Below are 19,236 nucleotides of genomic sequence, written 5' to 3'. Positions count from 1 at the left end.
AAGCGGGGTACACGCTGAACTGGTCGCCGGCCAAATGTAGGGCATATATAAACAAGCAACCATTCGCACTCACATTCACACTTACAGGCAATTTTGAGTCTCCAATCAACCTACCACGCATGTTTTTGGGATATGGGAGGAAACCGGAGTACCCGGAGAAAACCCACGCAGGCACGGGGAGAACATGCAAACTCCACGCGGGCGGGGCCGCTTCCAACAAACCTATTGATCATCAAAAACTGGACCATGTGGTCAAAAGGGTTGTCAATCCCTGTCCTAAAACAGCCAAAAAAATTGCATTATCTTGATGGTCAAGACAAATTATTGATTTCATTTTTAGGGCTGAACTGCCTGCTCAAGAGCATTTTTTTTCTTTATGACTTGTTTGTTGTGAAGCTGTTGTTTTGTATATATATTTTCATCTCAAATCTCTTTGAAAGATCATATTATTCCAATTTATTATCAAAAACTGATAAAAGGTGTGAAACAAACACAGTGATTTCCTAAATATAAGTTAGCAGAACGTTGCAAATAGAAAACAAATATTCACAGCATCCAGTGAATCGCCGCTATTCGCAGGGAATAGGGCATAGAAGATAGATAGCCCTGCCGCAAAGAGTGAAAATCAATGAGTAACGGATGCCCACTCAAAAAGGTTTGTAATTGCCTATAGATTCCACAAGATGTCGGCAGGACAAGGCTGTGGCCTAACTAAATGAAGCACTTCTCCTCACGTCAACATATTTCCTTGGCCACAAGATAGCACCAAAGCGATATATTTATATTAGACATGGCTTTGTCCTGAGCACAAAAAGCAACAAGTAGATGGGTTTTTCAGCAAATAACGGAGAATTGGTTTCCCCCAAATATCTGCAAAGAGGCGACTTTTTGTGAATGCCGAAGCACAAATAACCTGGGATTCACTGTGAACATTTTTAAAAACCGAATTAGGCTCCTGTGAGAGGGCCAATAAAAAACATTAAAAAAGTACTTAGGGAAGTAGCTACATTACTGTATAAGGTATTAGATGTACTGTTGTATTTTTCAAAATTAAATATTTTGACTTCACCTTTTGAAGACTGACATCATAGCTATTTGTATCACAGTTATTTAGAAAATGTAAGCTACAGTATTGAGAGGAAATAGTGAGAGGTTTTGGGCAAAAATTTGTTCTAAAAGCTATCCTTCAGGGCAGCAGAATGAAATTGAATTGAAAAAGATGGGAAAGCCACAGTAGTTTGTATGAGTTAGTAAGAGTTACACAAGACTACATTAATGGAGCTGTGTATGTAATCCACAGCAGCTGGTCAAGGTACACAATGATGGAATAAAAGAACATTCTTACAAAGAAAAGATGGAAGTGATCAATAGAGGCTTCTCTCTTCATCTGACATACCCAAATTGATGCCAAAAGGAATTGAAGGTTGACAGAAGATTATCACGTGAAGAAAGGTCAGGTGAGTCATGTGCCAAATCTAAACGAAATAGTAGACCAAAGACAGCAGAAATAAGCCATTCCCACTCAGGAGAGATGAATAGATCTAAACCACTCCAGCCACAAGCCAGTGCAGAGACATAGGGGCTGTGAGGTGGGTGAGCATGTGCTGCCGAGTGATTTATGTCTGTACTGGGGCAACTAAATGTAGAAACAAGATCAGAGCACATTCTCAGATGAACTCTGGACTTTGCTGACTGCTGACCAGTTAATTAATTTTATCTATTCCGTGACTCCGTTCACAAACCGAAACGTTTATGAACCAAGGTAATGTTTCCCATTGAAATAAATGGAAATACAATGAATCCTTTCCAGCCCAAGAACAATGATACATTTCATAGTTTCACGTAAAGATGACAACAGTGTGAAAACGATACAAGTTCACATAGTGCAACCAAAATTCCTAAAACACTCTAATGCTGCTCCAAAAGCACTTAAATGCACACCAAATACTTGCCCTTCTGACCCAAAAGCCCTTCTGTAATACTATGTTGTGTGGCTGGGAATCTCACCAAGTCATGATTTGATTACTATTCAAACAACTTCATCCTGATCCATCTAAAAATGAATTTTTTTCTCACACCCCTAATTTGGAGAAGTATGCGCTATGAGAGCTCTGTATCTCTGCTGATCACGGTAAATGCACACTTTGCTTGAGAACTGATATCGAGCTATACACCATTACTAGTAGCTGAGTTGGTGCAGGATACAATAAAATTTCAAGATTATCAATGTATTTTAGAAAAACATGCTGCTCAGTGTCAGAAAGCTTTGTCTCAGCTACTAGGTCATGAGGATAAAGAACCAGAACTCAAAATATTAAAAAAATGGGCTTAGGATAAAAACCTGGACTATTCCAAAATGGCCTTCAATGAGCCCTGATCTAAATCCTATTGAACATCCGTGGAAAGAGCTGAAACAGGCACCCTACGAACCTGAGACAGTTGGAGCAGTTTGGTCATATCAGGATACATGTACCTAATTTCAGTATATTTTTATTTATTATTACTTTTGTCCATATCTTTCTTTAATGGGATGATACCAAAAATTTGTGACAGTTTCTTAAACAACAAAACCACGATGTTAGTTAATTGAATGCATGTGTGTGCCGATATCAGAAAAACAAGACATGCAACTATAAAAAGGGGAAAGCAAGCTGCCATTTTTACAAAACAATATTGAGTTACAGTTGCCACGATGAAATTATAACCTCCAGTAAAACTTGAATTATGCAAGAGATGCCATAGGCATTTAAACACAGTATCCTGGTTTATACTTCACACCATTCAATTTTTCCAATACGCAATGCTACACCCAAAAACAAAATAAAACAAAACAACAAACAAACAACAGAAGAACAGCACATATATATGTATATGAAAAAGTTAATTGACATAGAGGACATTAACTTCAAATAAGTATAATAAGTTTTGTTTAAAGGTATTCAAGCAAACAACTTGAGATAAGGTTTCACAAATTGTGTAAAAAAGTTATCCTGTTTCAATCACGTGACTATACAGTACGCCCTTAATTCCAAAATAATTAATGGAACTAGAGTATTACCTTTGCCTGTGGCTCAGTTTTTGAAGTAAATGCTAATACAGAGTAAATAATTACCTCTGGTTGTTTCGCTGTGGACAGAGTTTTGTTTAGGAGGAGTGGCGGTGGTGTGGGTCATACCTCGCATTCTCGGGAGCCTGAAATGGTGTAAGTGCAGGTTCCGGTCCCATTGACAAGCACATCCATGGCCTCTGAATTGTTGGGTTTATAGTCCACATAGTACTCCTGCAGGGGAGAACTCAAGGTGCGTTCTGTTTCCTTTGACTTCTTGCGCCGTTTGCGAGCCGTCGATGTATTCTCCTGCAGTTGCTTGACACTGCTAGGATAGCGTTTCCATGACACGTAGATCACCAATAGGATCATCGCAACAGATAGAAAAAGGGCAACACTTCCTGCAACAATCTTATGGAAGGACACAGGCTCCAAGTCTTGATCTGGGGGAAGTGCCACTGGCTGGGTAACAGCTGATGAAGTTGGGCCCCTGATAGAGCCTTCTGCTCTCTTTCCAGAACGAGTGGGTGAAGCCAAAATTGCTGGATGTTGTTCAGGCTGGTCAGAGACATTGGATGGAGTGGGAGGAATGCTTACGGTTAGCATTGTCACTTGGTTCGATTGACAAACACCAAAAGCTTCAACAGCATCCATCACTTTCTCACCTTGGGCTTTCTTTGGAGAGGCACATATCATAGTTGTTTCCTTTGCTCCCCTAAATTTTCTCAGCCAAGAAACAAGAGGACAAATGGCTGGGCCACAGTCCCAAACATTTCCAGCCAAGCTAATTGTGGTGACAGAAACCCAGGCATCAACCGCCTCTTGGGACACATTGGTCAACTTGTTGGAGTCCAGATTTAGGGTTTGCAGGTTGGGTAAGTACTGGTAAATGGCAGCATCTAGTTCTGATAGATCGTTCCCAGACAAATCAAGTTTTTGGATGGAAGCCCAAATCCAGGTTAGGCCCTGGCTCATGGAGCGAATGCGATTCCACTGTAGGTAAAGTGCCCGCAAATTGTAGAGACGGGGGAAATGTGAAAAATTTATCTTTGAGAATTGGTTATGTTCCAGGTGTAACTCTGTGAGCTTGACTAAGCCTGAAAGTGCATTCCGAGTGATACTTCGCAAGCGGTTGTAACCCAGATCAAGAAATTCAAGATTTCTGCAATCTTGGAAGAGACGCAATGGAAGGATCTTTAGTGAATTTGAGCGTATGTGAAGACTAAGAAGCTTCCGTAGTCCTTGAAACTGCCCTGGTTGCAACGCTTCCAGTTTGTTGTATGACAGATCAAGGTTACGCAAATTGGGCACAGGATGGAATGTGGTGTTGTGAAGTGATGTGATCTTGTTGGAGCTCAAGATCAGTTCTTTTAGCCTGCGAACTCCCTGGAACGCCATCCCATCTACAGATGTGATGTAATTGTGGTCTAAATAAAGCCAGATCAGGTGGTTCAGGCCAACAAACTGGCCAGCTCGAAGGTTCATGAGGCTGTTGTACCTTAACGACAGACCTTCACAACCTCCTGAGAGGTTCTTGGGGACATCACGAAATGCACTTGACTCACAGTACACAATTTTTCCATCACAGCGACAGCTTTTTGGGCATGGACGCTCTGTTTGAGCTGGGCTTGCTACTAGCCACACCTGCATCAGCAGTTGGAGTACTATCCAACGACGTTGCAGAGCAGAGCCTGGATGACAGGAAACAAAAAACGAGAAAAGAAAGTGTTAAACAGATCAGCTACAGTCTACAACACTGAAAAAATAACAGTAAGATGTTTTTTTTTTCAACACCTATATTCATGTCTACGTTTCACTGGTGTTCTAAAGAAGTGGGCATTTAGTTTTACATGATGAAATAAGTCATATATATATGTATATGTAAGCATATACTCTTAACCATGAATGCAAAATCACATTAGGCATTAAATTTATTCACATATCCATAATGAAATGTAAATGCAGTTCAACCTGCTGTCAGCTGCAGAGTTTAATATGAGAGCTAAATTGATTGATTAAATGCCTGTATTAGCATAGCTTGATGTATTCAATATAACTACAAATGCTGGGAATTGTTGCAATGACTGAGTATTTTGTGATTTTATAGTTACACCTTTTCTAAGATGAAGACTGTCAGTCCAAATGATGTGCAGCTAACCACTTCTACGATTTACTGCTTACTAATAATTTTGAAAGCCAAACTTTAATCATAAAAAAATTTATGATTTAAAACATTATCAAGGAATCATGTGTTCCTTATTAATTCATATTTACCAGCTATGCCGCCTCTGTTTTACTATAGATTATGCTAAATTATTCCTCTATTTTTCTTCGATGTACCACTGATAGAGTGACATTACATCACATCATTTTAGTTCATCCATTGGTTTCAGATTTTGCTTCAATATATCCTGTTTTGGGTAATTTTTCCATTGTTTGTTCATTTGTTTCCAAACACCGTGCAGGGAAATCACTGGAAGGATATTCTGGCCTCATCATTTAGCACCAGTATGAATTTCATTCCAAAGACAAAGACATTCCCGGGTTAAACCAAGTAACCACTTATCTAGTATGGTGGTTGACAATCAAATGTTTCTCTTTCTTTTGTAATGAAAATAGTGCTTACAAATGAAATGTGTTGTGCAATTGTCTCCCTAAATATTTACATTTTTACACTGCACAGCTCTTCATCACATGCCCCATTCCCAGATACAGTTTTGGGGTCATTCTCATGGCCTGCCTTCTTGATTCATGGAGCTGAAATTTCTGAAGGTTATTACAGATGTTTGACCTCTACTCCATACAATTTCAAGGTAATGGTCATGATTGTACACCTATTTTCACAGGTATTATTACAAAGCTTCTCAAATGAGCAATGTGCTCACAAATGTTTGTTTCAATGCACAAAACCACATTCTCACAGCAAAGACCTCTCTGGTAGAGCTACCATCATCTCAACATCATTGCTGTGATTCACATTATTTGCTGCAATAAATCATTTTGCCTTTGCCACCTCTTGGCCTGTGTCAACTAACTGCACATATCTGTATGGCATTCACTGCTTGATAGAAATCCTTTCCTCAGTTAATCCACTCAGTTTTGATTACTTTATCACATTTTCTGTAGTGCCACTCTCTCAAACTTAATCCCACAATTTCCCCTTTCCTGTAGACCCCAGTGGGGCATCACATGGTGTGACATTGTTTGGTTCTCATATATAGACAAAATGAAATGGTCAAACCCCATTACCATTATTTTAGTTTTGTAGGAAACTGAGAAAACTATGCTCTATTGTCTGGCTGTTAAGTGAAACAGAATTTATGAGCCTTTTCACAAAAAGCTTCTTTTTTTTGTTTTGTTAATACAACCCTAACCCTAACCCTCATTGTAACCTGTTTTAAGAAATGATCTGCTGTCTGTTTTATACATGCAGATTTAAGGATTCACAACATGCTCCTAATATCTTAACAGCAGAAATATTGTTTTACATGAAGGGAAATGTCATTTTGGTGTGCTACCATACATTGAAAGAACGACAGTTTTAGCATTTAACTCAATTTATAAGGTATATAGATTCGCTTTAATTCATGAATTTAGATTATGAATCCCAGTTTAAATATTAAGTTATATTAACCCCAAAGGAGTCCTTGCGGGGAAAAGTGTGTGTGTGCGTGCGGGCGTGGGTGTGGTGAGGTGTAATTGGAAGGCCCGACACTTGTTTTAAAATAGAGAAATAAAAGTGCAGTCAAGTGGTCAGTGACATAGTGTCATATAATTTCTTGTTCAAACCGGAAACAGTAATTTCCATTAAAATTGTTCCTATTTACAGAGTCACTAATTATCTGTCATTAAAATATATTGATTTCCCCTTGAGACGGTGGATTGGGGATATGGTGTGTGCTCCTCATAGCAACACAAATTATAGCCTTTCACACCATTATCAAAGGGTGATATAAATGTGAGGATAGGAGTTATGCATACATTTAACTGGTCTACAAAATGGGTGATAAATTGGCAGGCACCATGTTGAACATGGGTCAACATGGTGCCATGTTTAATGTTTAATATATAGATCAGGTTCAGTAGCCGCTCAATTTGCACGGAGCTGCATTATTTTTGGATACTTGTATTGATACTTGGTACTTGTAGTTGTAGTAGGCAGTGTTCATGGCTTCAGTTACACTTTAATCTCTGCAGGATTTGTCAGAGATAATTCTCTGATATAGAATCGCTAAGAGGCATGATCGAACATATGCTTTCTAACATAGCCATTTAGTTTCTTGCCAAGCATCTGTGTATCCCATATGTGTATTGGATGTGATTGTGTGTGTGTGTGTGTGTGTGTGTGTGTGTGTGTGTGTGTGTGTGTGTGTGTGTGTGTGTTTCAAATTGCAATACAGAGAGAAACATTATTTTCAGAAGAATCTTTCATCAAGCCTCACAGATGGAGGGAACACATGAAATATGCAGATGATTTGTACTCACTGTACATCATTGATTATGTTTCTTGTAATGGTTTCTAAAATACGACAGAATAATATTGAGATCCCCTGTGTATTGTTTTAAAGTAATTGTAATACACAAGTTTGACTGCAGAGGAAACATGCGCGTGCGTTAAACTTTTCAATTTTGACTTTTATCCCATGATCTGCAGATAATCCTGTTGCTTCTATTCCACTTGTGCATAACAGGTTTGTTTTTAGATGTGAATGCCTTATCATTCATTTGATGGCTGGCTCACAAGACACTTCCCACCATCCCTTACTGAAACCTGATGTGGTTAACGAACGCTCCCTGTGCTAATGCCTCCTCTAATGGCATTCACCAAGGTGCAAAAGTCACCCTTTGAGGTGTCTCTATTACCTATTTTCTAATGTACCACTCTTCATTGCTTTCTTCATCTCCTGTACCTATTTTAAGCACCTTTGTTTGATCTTAAAACCAAACAAAATTATGCAACTTGTCCTTAACCCCTGCTGCAAATTCATACTTTTACAAATGTAGTCAATCATTTCTAGTTGTTTTCCATTTTTCTATTTTATGTTTGGTTTCAACTCCAGCATAAATGGCCATTTATCTTTCTGAACCTGAAGCATTCAATGTGATAATAAATAGATATGTGCCTCTCATTTATCTTTGTCATTCTCTACAGTTATCTTTCTAAAACAAGGATGAGGATGGATGAGCCAATTGTGAAATTACAGAGCGACACCTGTCCACAGCATGACAGCTATTTCTGCCTCACAGCCTTAACATATGGACACAATGAGTAGACTTTACTGCGGACCTTTAATAAAAGCAAATTTGGCTAATCAACTTTTGCGTATGGGCTCACTAACTGGTGCACTGTGGGGCTCCAGGAGCTATTTGCTGTCATTGACAAAACTACCAGTACTGTAGCTTACATACACAACACATTGAAGATGGACTACAGACAACACATAGAGAGAACCCCTGCACCAGCCTGAGCCATTCTCCAATTATCTTTGGGATGATGGCAAGGCCTGATGAGTTCGAACCATTTCAACTGTTGATATAAAACAATGAACTGTCTTGCCCTTGAGTTGGTAACACTTTTCAATGACGAGAAAAACGGCAAGAATATTGTTTGGAATACAGTGCACACATACATACAAGAGGGAAAGTGTGTTTCTCTTTTCAATCTTGTCTGATTCCTAATTTCCCTTGATAGTAAGAGCTCCATGCAGGTGAAGTGATTATAAGACTGAGAATAACAAAAATAACCAGCTGACACCATTCGCTCTCTGTCCCTGACGAAACTCAGTTTTTACAAACAAACTTCAGGATTTGAATTTCTAAAGTTAATATTACACATTGCTATGCCAATTCACAAATTTGTAATTATTGATTATTGAGGCACTATTCCCAAAGTACAAAAATGAATATCACAGTATAAAAATGCACACATATTGGAAGTATATAATGAAAAAAATGTGAATAAGCCAGAAATTTACCTGTATAACAAATCATCAATTCTAGCATAAATTGCAATTAGTTCTCTTAACTACTGGAGAAATAGAAGGAAGCCTAGATTAGGAATGCTTTAATGTGAGCTGAATGAGTCATGCATCCAGTTGGTCGATTCGCTGTACCTTGATAAATCTATGGAAGTACAGGAATATACAAAATATATTCATTATATGTTCTATTACATCCATCCATCCATTTTCTGTACCGCTTATTCTCATTAGGGTCGCGGGCATGCTGGAGCCTATCTCAACTCACCAGCCAATCACAGGGCAAATATAAACATAAAGTTTATAATTCATATAAATTGCACAGGTAAATGGGAGTGCGCACTTGCTTAAAAAGAGATATGCAGTTGCTTGTGCGGTCATTCAGTATTGATTGATTCATTGATTCATTCAGTATATATTTGGTCCCACATTGCAAGAAGAATGTTGCATTGCGTATTGCCTTAAATAACCTGTTGTGGATGAAAAAAATATGTGGAATACATGTATAGTCTAACAAGTCGTAACAACACAATGGAGTCAATCACAGGTAGTTTGAAGCTTCTGTTGAGCTCAAGGTACAAGTATAGAAAATGCTACAACTCTCTCTGGTCATTACCTGTCTGATGGATATTATGTTTGACATTCATGTCAAAACACCTGGTTGGCAACCAAATGTCAGTGACGTTAGGATGCTTTAAAGTTCAGGTTTGAGAATTGTATGATGCTGCTTTTGATATCAAACCGAGTCTATGTAACTCAACCATGGAGTTGGGCTGGTCTTTAAAGTCCTCTTCATTGTCATGTTGAACATGTCATGTCATATTGAGTAGGCTAAGCTAATGGGGTAACAAAGGGTAACAAAACAATTATTTAATACAAAACAACCAACTATTTAAAATATAAATATCAATCATGATTATACATCGAGCTGCAATCAGTCGGGATGTGCTTATATACTGTTGTTTGATTATATAGCATTGTTTTTAGCATATGACCTGGGAGAGACTAGACCAGCGGCCAGTGCAGAGAGGCAAGCACAGGGCTGAGGTGTTCATGACTCTTGATTCTGGTAAAGAGTTGGGCTGTGGCATTCTGTCAGCTACTGTAGATAGACACCAGAGTGAGCTCTGACCAAGGAGTATCACAGTCATCAATTCGGGAATAAATGCAAACACCAGCTACGCTGTTAAGATCATCTACGTGTAAACATGCAGAGTTCAGTATAAGTCCAGAGTCTCCAGTAAATGCAGTTGAGCCAATATGTGTTTATTCTCATGTTTGCTGGACATTTTTTCTTTGACGAAGGTTTCAATTAGTAAAAGCTGAGACTGACGCCTTGAATGATTTTATGACTTCGTCCTCGCATCACAGCAAACTATGGGTTCATTATGGGTAACTACGTTTTTGTTTCGTCTTTTACAAATGATTAGTACTTCGTCCTTACAGAATCAGTAGTGATTGAGCATTATTATACATCACATTCACTTGTCTTTGCTACAGCCAAGGCAATAAATGGTTAATTGACAGACTTTATTTGTGAATTCACTAAGAATGAAGTACAAGAGATATTTACAGCATCAAAATAAGCTTTTCCTCATTGGAACCTACATTATGTTAAATAGGGCAGGTGAATCTGAGTATCCCAAAGTTCCTTGCAGCCTAATGCTCAGAGAGAAAGCACCAAATGAGGTAGTTGCCTCTTGGGACCCAAACAGTATGACTTCAGTTGTATTGTCATTAAATTTAAGAACAAGTAGGGACATATCTGAAAGTCAAGTTATGTGCTTAGTGAGGCGGCTGCGATCACCGGGCTTTATTGACAGCGACAACAGAGTATCGTTAGAATAGAAGTGGAATGACATGCCATATTGTAAAGTAACATGAATGATTTGGCTGTATGTGCAATAGAGTCTCTTTTAAAAACTTTCGCTGCCATTCGTCTGCTGAATTCAAACAGTTTTTTTTTTTTTTGTTTATTTGGGTTTTTTGGGGGGCATATAAGCTTCATGTTATACATTAAGGACATTATATCACTCTCAAGGGGCCCAATGACCCCTGCTCTAGTTGCTTCACCTGACATTTCAAGAATGATACGTTTTGGATGGCGAAGAGCCAGTAGAAAGTCATCTGTTGTCTATTGTTGTGCCAATTTGAACTTGCTTGAAAGGCATGGCCAAGAGAATGAACACTATGCCTGTAACATTAACAGGTTATTTATTTTAGGTATTTTTCGATAGATGGGCAGCTAAAACTTGAAATCAGGTGAAACATGTGGGATGAAATTTGGGTCAGGCCGTGTTTCTCTGTTGCTGCGATCCCTTTGTTAACAGTTCTTGGCAGATCTCTAATGACAAGGTCCATGACACATTTGTGTAATGCATGCTGTTAATGAAGAACATCACAGCCAGCTACACTGGTGGATAATTGCACTATGTAATCATCAAATAATTGAGGGAAACCATATGAAATCCACATAATAGTGACACTTTTTTCACCTTGTGTTGGATGTTTTCTTTTCACCCCATAGGGCTACTTTCTTTGCACATAAATATAATTTGAGGTCCTGCAGACATAAAATGCAGTTTCGCGGGCATACTGCTGTTGCTTGTCTTGATGCGGTGCCCAGGGTGGGTCAATATATCACGCTGCCTTACAATTAATAACATGGCAATACCAGTGAACTTGATCATCTGTACAGACTGATAGTTTCCAATGGCTCGGGAGTTTAGGCTACCACCGACAATACTACTGGGTAGGCAAATGATGTATAACAAGGTCTAATTACACACTGTGTAAAAAGTATTGTGTGCGTGTGTGTGTGTGTGGGGGGGTGGGGGGGTGGGGGTCAACAGAATCAAAAGATGAAAATCAAACAGAGGGGGTAGTAGTGAGTTTGTCGTTTTATGCACACATGCGGAAACCAGGACAGGAATAACAAATCAAAACACTCTCTTTTAATTTAAAATAAAATGTATGTATAAATAATTTATTGCTGTATTACTGAACACATACTTTTCTTTAAATTCATGGACAGGCACACTTTGGAGAGTATCTTGAAGACACTTACAGGTACATCGTGTCAAAACCTGCACTGTGCCCGTGCACAAAAACAAAAGTTTGGGATCATCGATGTGCTGCAACTGGGTAATATAAATTTGTTCCTAAGAGATTAAGGACACTTGATAGATTTAGCGTGGAGACACCCTTTTTTAACATTGACTGGCTTCCAACATTGATGTGATTAGCATTCCTGTGACTCCTGTCCATGTCAGTGAGCCAGCCATTCAAATTGGTCAAGAGGAAGGGAAGACTAAAAAGATAGCTACTCTAATGTGCGATGCACACCATTTGGGCTACCGTCATTGAGTGCACAGGCTTGCAAATTACAAATGAAGTCCCTTTAGTCTGTAATAAAGCTTACAGCCAAATGGGGGTAGGTGGGAGGGAGGCACTGCAGCTCTGCTACTGAAAATGAATGCACAAGATTCAGCACTCATTCTTGAACCTTCTCAAAACACGTTTTGACGTTTTGGCAGTGTAGTGCGAATACCCTTTTGGTATACTAATTGCAGTTTTTCGTTGGAACGCATTGTGATTTAGGAAGATAATTAGCGTGTACCTTGCAATAAAACTGTATGATTTATTATTTTTTTAAGGGAGCTACTTACCCATATCCGCGTATCTGTCAAGTCCAGTTAATGGATTCGGATCCGCATGTCCACTAACAGGTACCGTCCTAATTCAGAAGCCGAATCTGAGCGCACCTGGCCCCGTTTGCTCTCCTGGAGCTGGTGTGCAGTCCGGTTCAAATGTGCATATATGCCCGAACACCACCGCACAATTACCTCCACTTTAGGATGACTCGATGGATTTTCGTACAATCCGAAATTCAAGATTCCCCGTCCATGCGTTTGCTGCAAAAAGAACCGCCGTGTACAAGTTGGAGCCAAAAAGCATTGCCCACTGCAGCAGGCGCAGTCCCATCCAAGTGGACCATGGCAATCTCTTCATGCGCCTGAAGATTCATCACAAAACCCGTCGTACAGCTTCCAACTAACGTAATATTCTTCGATTTCCCCCCAACAACAACAACAACAAAAAACAGCTCTCTGATTCCTCTCCCGTGCAGGGAAAAATCTCGGTGTCGTCTGACTGGAGGGCTGCTCAGTCTGGACCGCCCATGGCGCACAGAGCAAAGTAACGCTGCTTTCTCCACAAGTCAAAGCAAAAACTCACCAAAACATTCCACTATCCGAATAGACACCTTTTTTTTTCCGTCTACGTGCCTTCCTCAAAAACGCAGTTCAATCGGCGTGACGGTTGTTAATGCGTGTGTCTGCATCCCGAAGCAACTTTAATCAAGCAGAATCCCAATGCCCTCTTCTGGCGGCTCCGCAACCCGCGCGCACGTCCGTTCAAAGTGGATCCAAAGTGGTCTTTGTCCACTTCAACTCTTCTACATCTGTGATAGGGGAACATTATCTTTTATATGGTCTTCCCCAAGTAGTAGTAGTAGTTGTAGTAGTGTGGATGTATATTTGCAATGAATGTTAAATTGTAAATTATGATGTTTGCTTGTTGACAGGCTTACTCATGGACATCGCCCACCCCCTCCACCTGTCCATTACTTAACCCCTGAACCCACATGTCCCTGCACTCCATAAGTAAAAGTAAAATAACCATCAGTAAAAGTAAGTAAAGGTCACAAATTCACTCCCAGCCTTGTCAGTTAACATGGATATTTGACTTCTAAAGCTGTCAATGGCAGTGATTAAAGTACAATTGAACAAATGTTTAAATTCAGCTATTCTGAGAATCAAATCACAGTGTTAGTTGCCTACGGGGAGGCTGTGGATCAGTAGTTAGAGGGAAGGGTAGCTGGTTCGAATCCCGGCTCTGACTGTCCGCATGTCGCAGTGTCCTTGGGCAAGACAATGAACCCTAATTTGCTCCCAGTGGGCCTGGCAGCGCCTTGCATGGCAGCAGTCGCCCATTGGTGTATGAATGTGTGAATGTGAGGCTTTGTAAAGCGCTTTGGGCACTGAGATAGAAGAAGAAGAAGAATCACCTTTGTTGTCACGAACATGCATGCATGCACACTAAATTTGTTCTCTGCCTTTTACCCATCACAGTGAACACATACACGTTAGTGGAACACACTGGAGCAGGGGGCAGCTGAAGTGCCCAGGGAGCATTTCAGGGTATTAGTGTCTTGCTCAAGGACACCACAGCCATCAGTCCGGGGGATGTTGTCGGCTGGCCCAGTCGGGGGCTTGAACCTAGGTCCCCCACGGTGGCAGGCGATGATCTTAACCATTGGGCCACAGCTGCCCTGATAGTGCAGATAAAGCACTATATAAGTGCAGTCCATTTACCGTTCACTTCAAGAGCTCTCTCAGATAAATTTTAGATTTGAGCTACAGTGCTGTGCAATCGTGTATCATTAAATATGTTGTTTATTCATTCTGACAAGATTGTGACTGTTTACTCAATAGAGAACATATTGTACCTCCAATAAGGCCAAATTGTTTGGAAAAACATTTATATTTGTTGCAATCTTGTATGTATGTTTGTCCATCTGCTCTTTAGCAGACTACTTGCCTGGTTCAGGGAGGATGATGAACAGACATGGGTTTCTTTCTTGGCCAATGCACCTCCCCCTTGTTTCAATCCCTCATAAGGGGAATTTTATTTACACTATGTCTTTTATTTTACTAGCACAGAAGACAGAAAACCAGACCACATGCAAGGAGAGATGACAGAGTTGGTGGTTTGGTGCCTTGCTCAAGGGTATCTTGACAGTCATCAGGATACAGACTTTAGCATCTATTTAACAATTAATTGCATTTTATTTTTGTTCACAGCCAGACTCAAAACAATGACTCTCTGGTTCCAAAGCCACTGTTTTTCTTTTGTTTGTTTGTTTGTTTTGTTCTTTTTTTTTTTAAGGTACCTGTCCTTATTAGTGTTTTAGCATACAAACGACATCCAGTACTGTATGGTGGTGGTCTAAAACATTTGCACAGTATGTACTTTATGTCTCAGACACCAGGAAGTTGAAACTTTTTAATGTATTTTTTAATGTCACAAGGTCTCTCTTGTGCCAAAAAGTGAAGTTATATAAAAAAAGAAACCTGCCTCCAAGTTCATGAAGATTAAATCCAACAAGAGAATGTTCTCCTCTGTTGTCATGACAACATCTAAGTCTTACTCAGTTAAAGACTCATTTATCCAGAAAGAGAAGGTTTCTTGGTAACATAATGAGTATGGTTTGGAAACATGTTCAGAAACCTTCTACACCCTCTGAAGCATAATAAATGTATTAAATATCAAAGGCTGCTAATCGAGAATAATTTCCGTTCACTGATACAAGACAATGTGTCAGAAATCATTTAAATTGTTGCCTTCTTGGCATACAACAAAATTGACATTTGCAATGTAACTGTAGTTTCTGCAAATAGGTTAACAAATGTATCATTCTGAGTCGAAAATCCTATGTAACACATACGTATGGATTTAAATACTTTTTTACAACATGCATTTGTCCCTCTAATAGTAGACAGCATGACTATCTGCTCCACCTTTGATAACTCAATCACCTCTCTTGTCACCCAATTTGGATAAATAAACATTTTGTGGTTGGTTATTTTCATGTAGCACCCATTAATCACTGCTGTGTTGGGTGTCTGTTGCTTCGAGTACCCAATAAAATGGAGCCAGACAGCATCTTCTTCATTCCGCTTGTAAAACTGAATGTCTTGCACTGTCCCCCAGCCTTAAAATCTGTTCATGCAATGTGGCTGATGACTGTACTTCTGGATGCGGTTCAACAAGCAGAGGCCAATCTGCTGACAGCGCTGAAACAATTAATATGCTGTGAAGTTATGGTGAGGCGGCCAGTGCCAGACCACAGGCAACAGCTTGCATTTTCTTGAAAAAAATTATAACTGTATCTTTTACACTTATTTCTTCACTCACCCAGTGAACAGCCTCTGGTCTCTTGCTTCTTAAACGACTCTCATATGGCAACATGGAACATAATAAAAGCCTTGGATAATATGGTGGTGACTGGTCTGTCTCCAACTAACCCTTTCATTCCCCCCAGAATAAAAATGATATGCTTCCAACATTATAGATTTTTAGCACTTGAATCAATCTGATCAAACATAGGTTGAACTAGAAGAGAAATTGTGAGCCAAAACATCTGTCAGGTCTTCACAATTCTCTTATTAGCACACATCTTGTTTACAAAGCACTTAATATCTCCCAAAATACAAACAGTATTAGAATGTGCCACATTTGTGCAAAATACTGTACTGTTAATAGAATGTGTAAACTAATTTAGGAAATAATTATATTTTAAAAAAGATAGGAAAAAAACCCACAATGATCAGAGAAATAACTTGATACCTTGATTAGACTGCAATGCCAAAATGCATATTAACAAGCCACAAAGCTCTGGGGAGACTGCAAACACAGTCTGGAGAATGACCCCTTCAAACCTGAGGCAGCTGGAGCAGTTTGCTCAGGAGAGGGTCAAAATACCTGTCTGATAGGTGCAGACGTCTCAATGAGATTTGTTTGATTGCAGCGATTCTCTTAAACGTTTGGGCAACAACAAAAAAACAAGTTAGGGTAACCATCATTTTTTTCCAAGACAAAACAATTCCTTATAATTTCATAATTCTGTTGGACCACAAAAACAAGGCGAGATTTTCAGTGGCTCTTTTCCAGTATTTTTTTAACATGTATTATTACTTTTGTTATTTGACTGACCAGGGTGACATGGTGACCGACTGGTTAGCACATCCGTCTCACAGTCCTGAGGACCGGGGTTCATCTGTGTGAAGTTTGCATGTTCTCCCCATGCCTGCGTGGGTTTTCTCAGGGGACTCCAGTTTTCTCCCACATTCCCAAAACATGCATGGTAGGTTAATTGAAGTCTCTAAATTGTCCGTAGGTATGAATGTGAGTGCGATTGGTTGTTTGTTTATATGTGCCCTGCAGTTAGCTGGGATAGGCTCCAGCACGCCCGCGAACCTAATGAGGTGTAGAAAATGGATGGATGGATGGATGGATTTGACTGACTGTAGTGGATCGTTCTCTCTTTAACAACAGAGTACCTACAATTTTGACTATGTGTATAAATGAATTACTTTTAAAATATGGACCTGGACAAGTAATAAAGACACTCTTTCTTAATATTTTGTTGCTCACTGATTTGTTGCACAACACAATGAAAACAAAAACCAAGTAGTGATTCAAACTTACAGAGAACTGTTGTTATGAGGAAACACTAAAAACATCAAACATTATCATTAACATGTATGTACAATATGATGCTTGGGATGCCAGGTAGTCAGGATCTACCTCTCCCAGTACTACAGTACGTATAATATGTAGGCTACTGCAGAGATGGGGGACTTGAGTCAGCTGACCAATAAAATGTCATGAGATGTGTCAGCGCTGTGATAAAACTGTCTGCATTGTTTTTAAAATTGAGACTGCAGCACATGAAACATAACTTTTAATCTAATGACAAGTATCAATTGTCCAGTCAGTGCTTCTAAATTAATCTGTATAATTCTAAACACAGCCACCCTAGTTATGAGAGCATGTGCACACATAAGCAACCACATTACTCTGTTTATTTTTACTTCTCTCGAAAATGTTTTTTTTTTTTTTTTTCCTCAAATGAGTTGTACAGGTTATGTGTCACATTAAAGGTGAAAAAAATGCTGTGAAAATATTCATTATGTATGTCTTTTGTTTTATGGTGTTCTCTTGAGAACCATAGGAGTTACAAGGCTGTCACCACAAAGTAAACAGCATAGTTTGTTCAGAAATAAAGGTGAGTTAAATTAGGTTCGAAATTCAACTTTAAACGTGACACGATAGATAGCTGGTTCGAGCGTCTGCCGCACAGTTCTGAGGACCGAGGTTTAATCCCCAGCCCCGCCTGTGTGGAGATTGCGTGTTCTGTTCCGTGCCTGCGTGGGTTGTTCTCCGGGCACTCCGGTTTCCTCCCACATCCCAAAAACATGCATAATAGGTTAATTGACAACTCTAAATTGCCGGTAGGTGTGAATGTGAGTGCGAATGGTTGTTTGTTTGTATGTGCCCTGTGATTGGCTGGCAACCAGTTCCGGGTGTACCCCGCCTCCTGGCCAATGATAGCTGGGATAGGCTCCAGCACGCCCGCGTCCCTAGTGAGGAGAAGCGGCTCAGCAATTGGAACGATGGATGGATACAACTTTAAAACAATTCAGTGCAATAAAGTCAATCAATCATAATCTCCGTTGTTGTTCCTTTAACTTTTATAAGGTGTAAATACTTTTTTTAGTGTTCTGATTTGTGAAAAAAACATTGGATTACCACTCCAATATATATATATGTTGTGACTGGAGCAAGATTGTATGACTTGACTTGCGACTTGCTTAAACCGAGTAATAAATATTTTTGACTCAACTTGCGTGAAATTTAGTGGCAACTCAACTTGACTTGCTTGATTTTTTTTTTTCCCACAGTGACTTGGGACTTGCTTGAGAATTGAAGGTTATGACTTGAGACTCTAACCTCTGAGCTTCTGTAATTATTAAAATTGTGATATTGCACCAAATCAGCGATCCAAAAGGAGAAACTAAAGAGTAACTTGAAGAGCCACAGCATTTAAATTATTCTGTCCAGTTGTTGCGGTGTGTTGTGTGCAATTTGTAGAGGTTATCAATGTTAAAGCAAGATGAAAAATAGCATAACATAAATATGGATGCTATGCCTGTGGATGGCATCGGAACCTAACTCTCTTCACAGCCGAAAGAGATGATATTCTAGAAATACATTTTCAGACTCTTTAGCATGAGTGACAGCTCGGTTTTGTCCTTCTTGTATTTACTTTACACTGGGACTTGTACAATATTGTGTTCTTTTCCTTTTTCATTTCTTCTCATATTTAAGCCTGGCAGTATAATCTTAACCTGCCTTGAGGCTATTTTCATTTTCAGGCAATTTCCTGACACTGAGCTTTTCAAGTTCACCTATGGATGTGAATTATCAAAACATTAAAAGACTCAGATTTCTTGTGACTAAATGTTTTCATCTAAAATTTAGCTTTTCTTGACTTACATCATTAATGTACTAACACACATTTTTCAACATCAAAATAATTTTTGTTGCTTCGGTAATTTTTTTAAATAAAATGTTAGTATATTGTAG

At 39.3% G+C, this 19,236-nt stretch overlaps 1 protein-coding gene across 1 annotated transcript in view; it reads right to left on the bottom strand.

Moving 5' to 3' along the window:
* LOC133414081 (leucine-rich repeat transmembrane neuronal protein 4) overlaps positions 1 to 13,364 on the bottom strand; it is a 106,395-nt gene extending 93,031 nt beyond the window's left edge. Inside the window, exons 1-2 of the mRNA XM_061699212.1 lie at positions 12,693 to 13,364; positions 3,176 to 4,737 (exon numbers count right to left, since the gene is read on the bottom strand). Coding sequence (XP_061555196.1) covers positions 3,176 to 4,737; positions 12,693 to 12,696 — 1,566 coding nt within the window. The 5' untranslated portion in view covers positions 12,697 to 13,364. The remainder of the gene's footprint in view (positions 1 to 3,175; positions 4,738 to 12,692) is intronic.
* Positions 13,365 to 19,236: the final 5,872 nt, after the last annotated feature.

This window comes from Phycodurus eques, chromosome 15, assembly GCF_024500275.1.
Source record: "Phycodurus eques isolate BA_2022a chromosome 15, UOR_Pequ_1.1, whole genome shotgun sequence".
NCBI classification, from domain to species: Eukaryota; Metazoa; Chordata; class Actinopteri; order Syngnathiformes; family Syngnathidae; genus Phycodurus; species Phycodurus eques.
The sequence above is the reverse complement of the archived record's forward strand: the minus strand, read 5'-3'. Positions and strand labels throughout refer to the sequence as shown.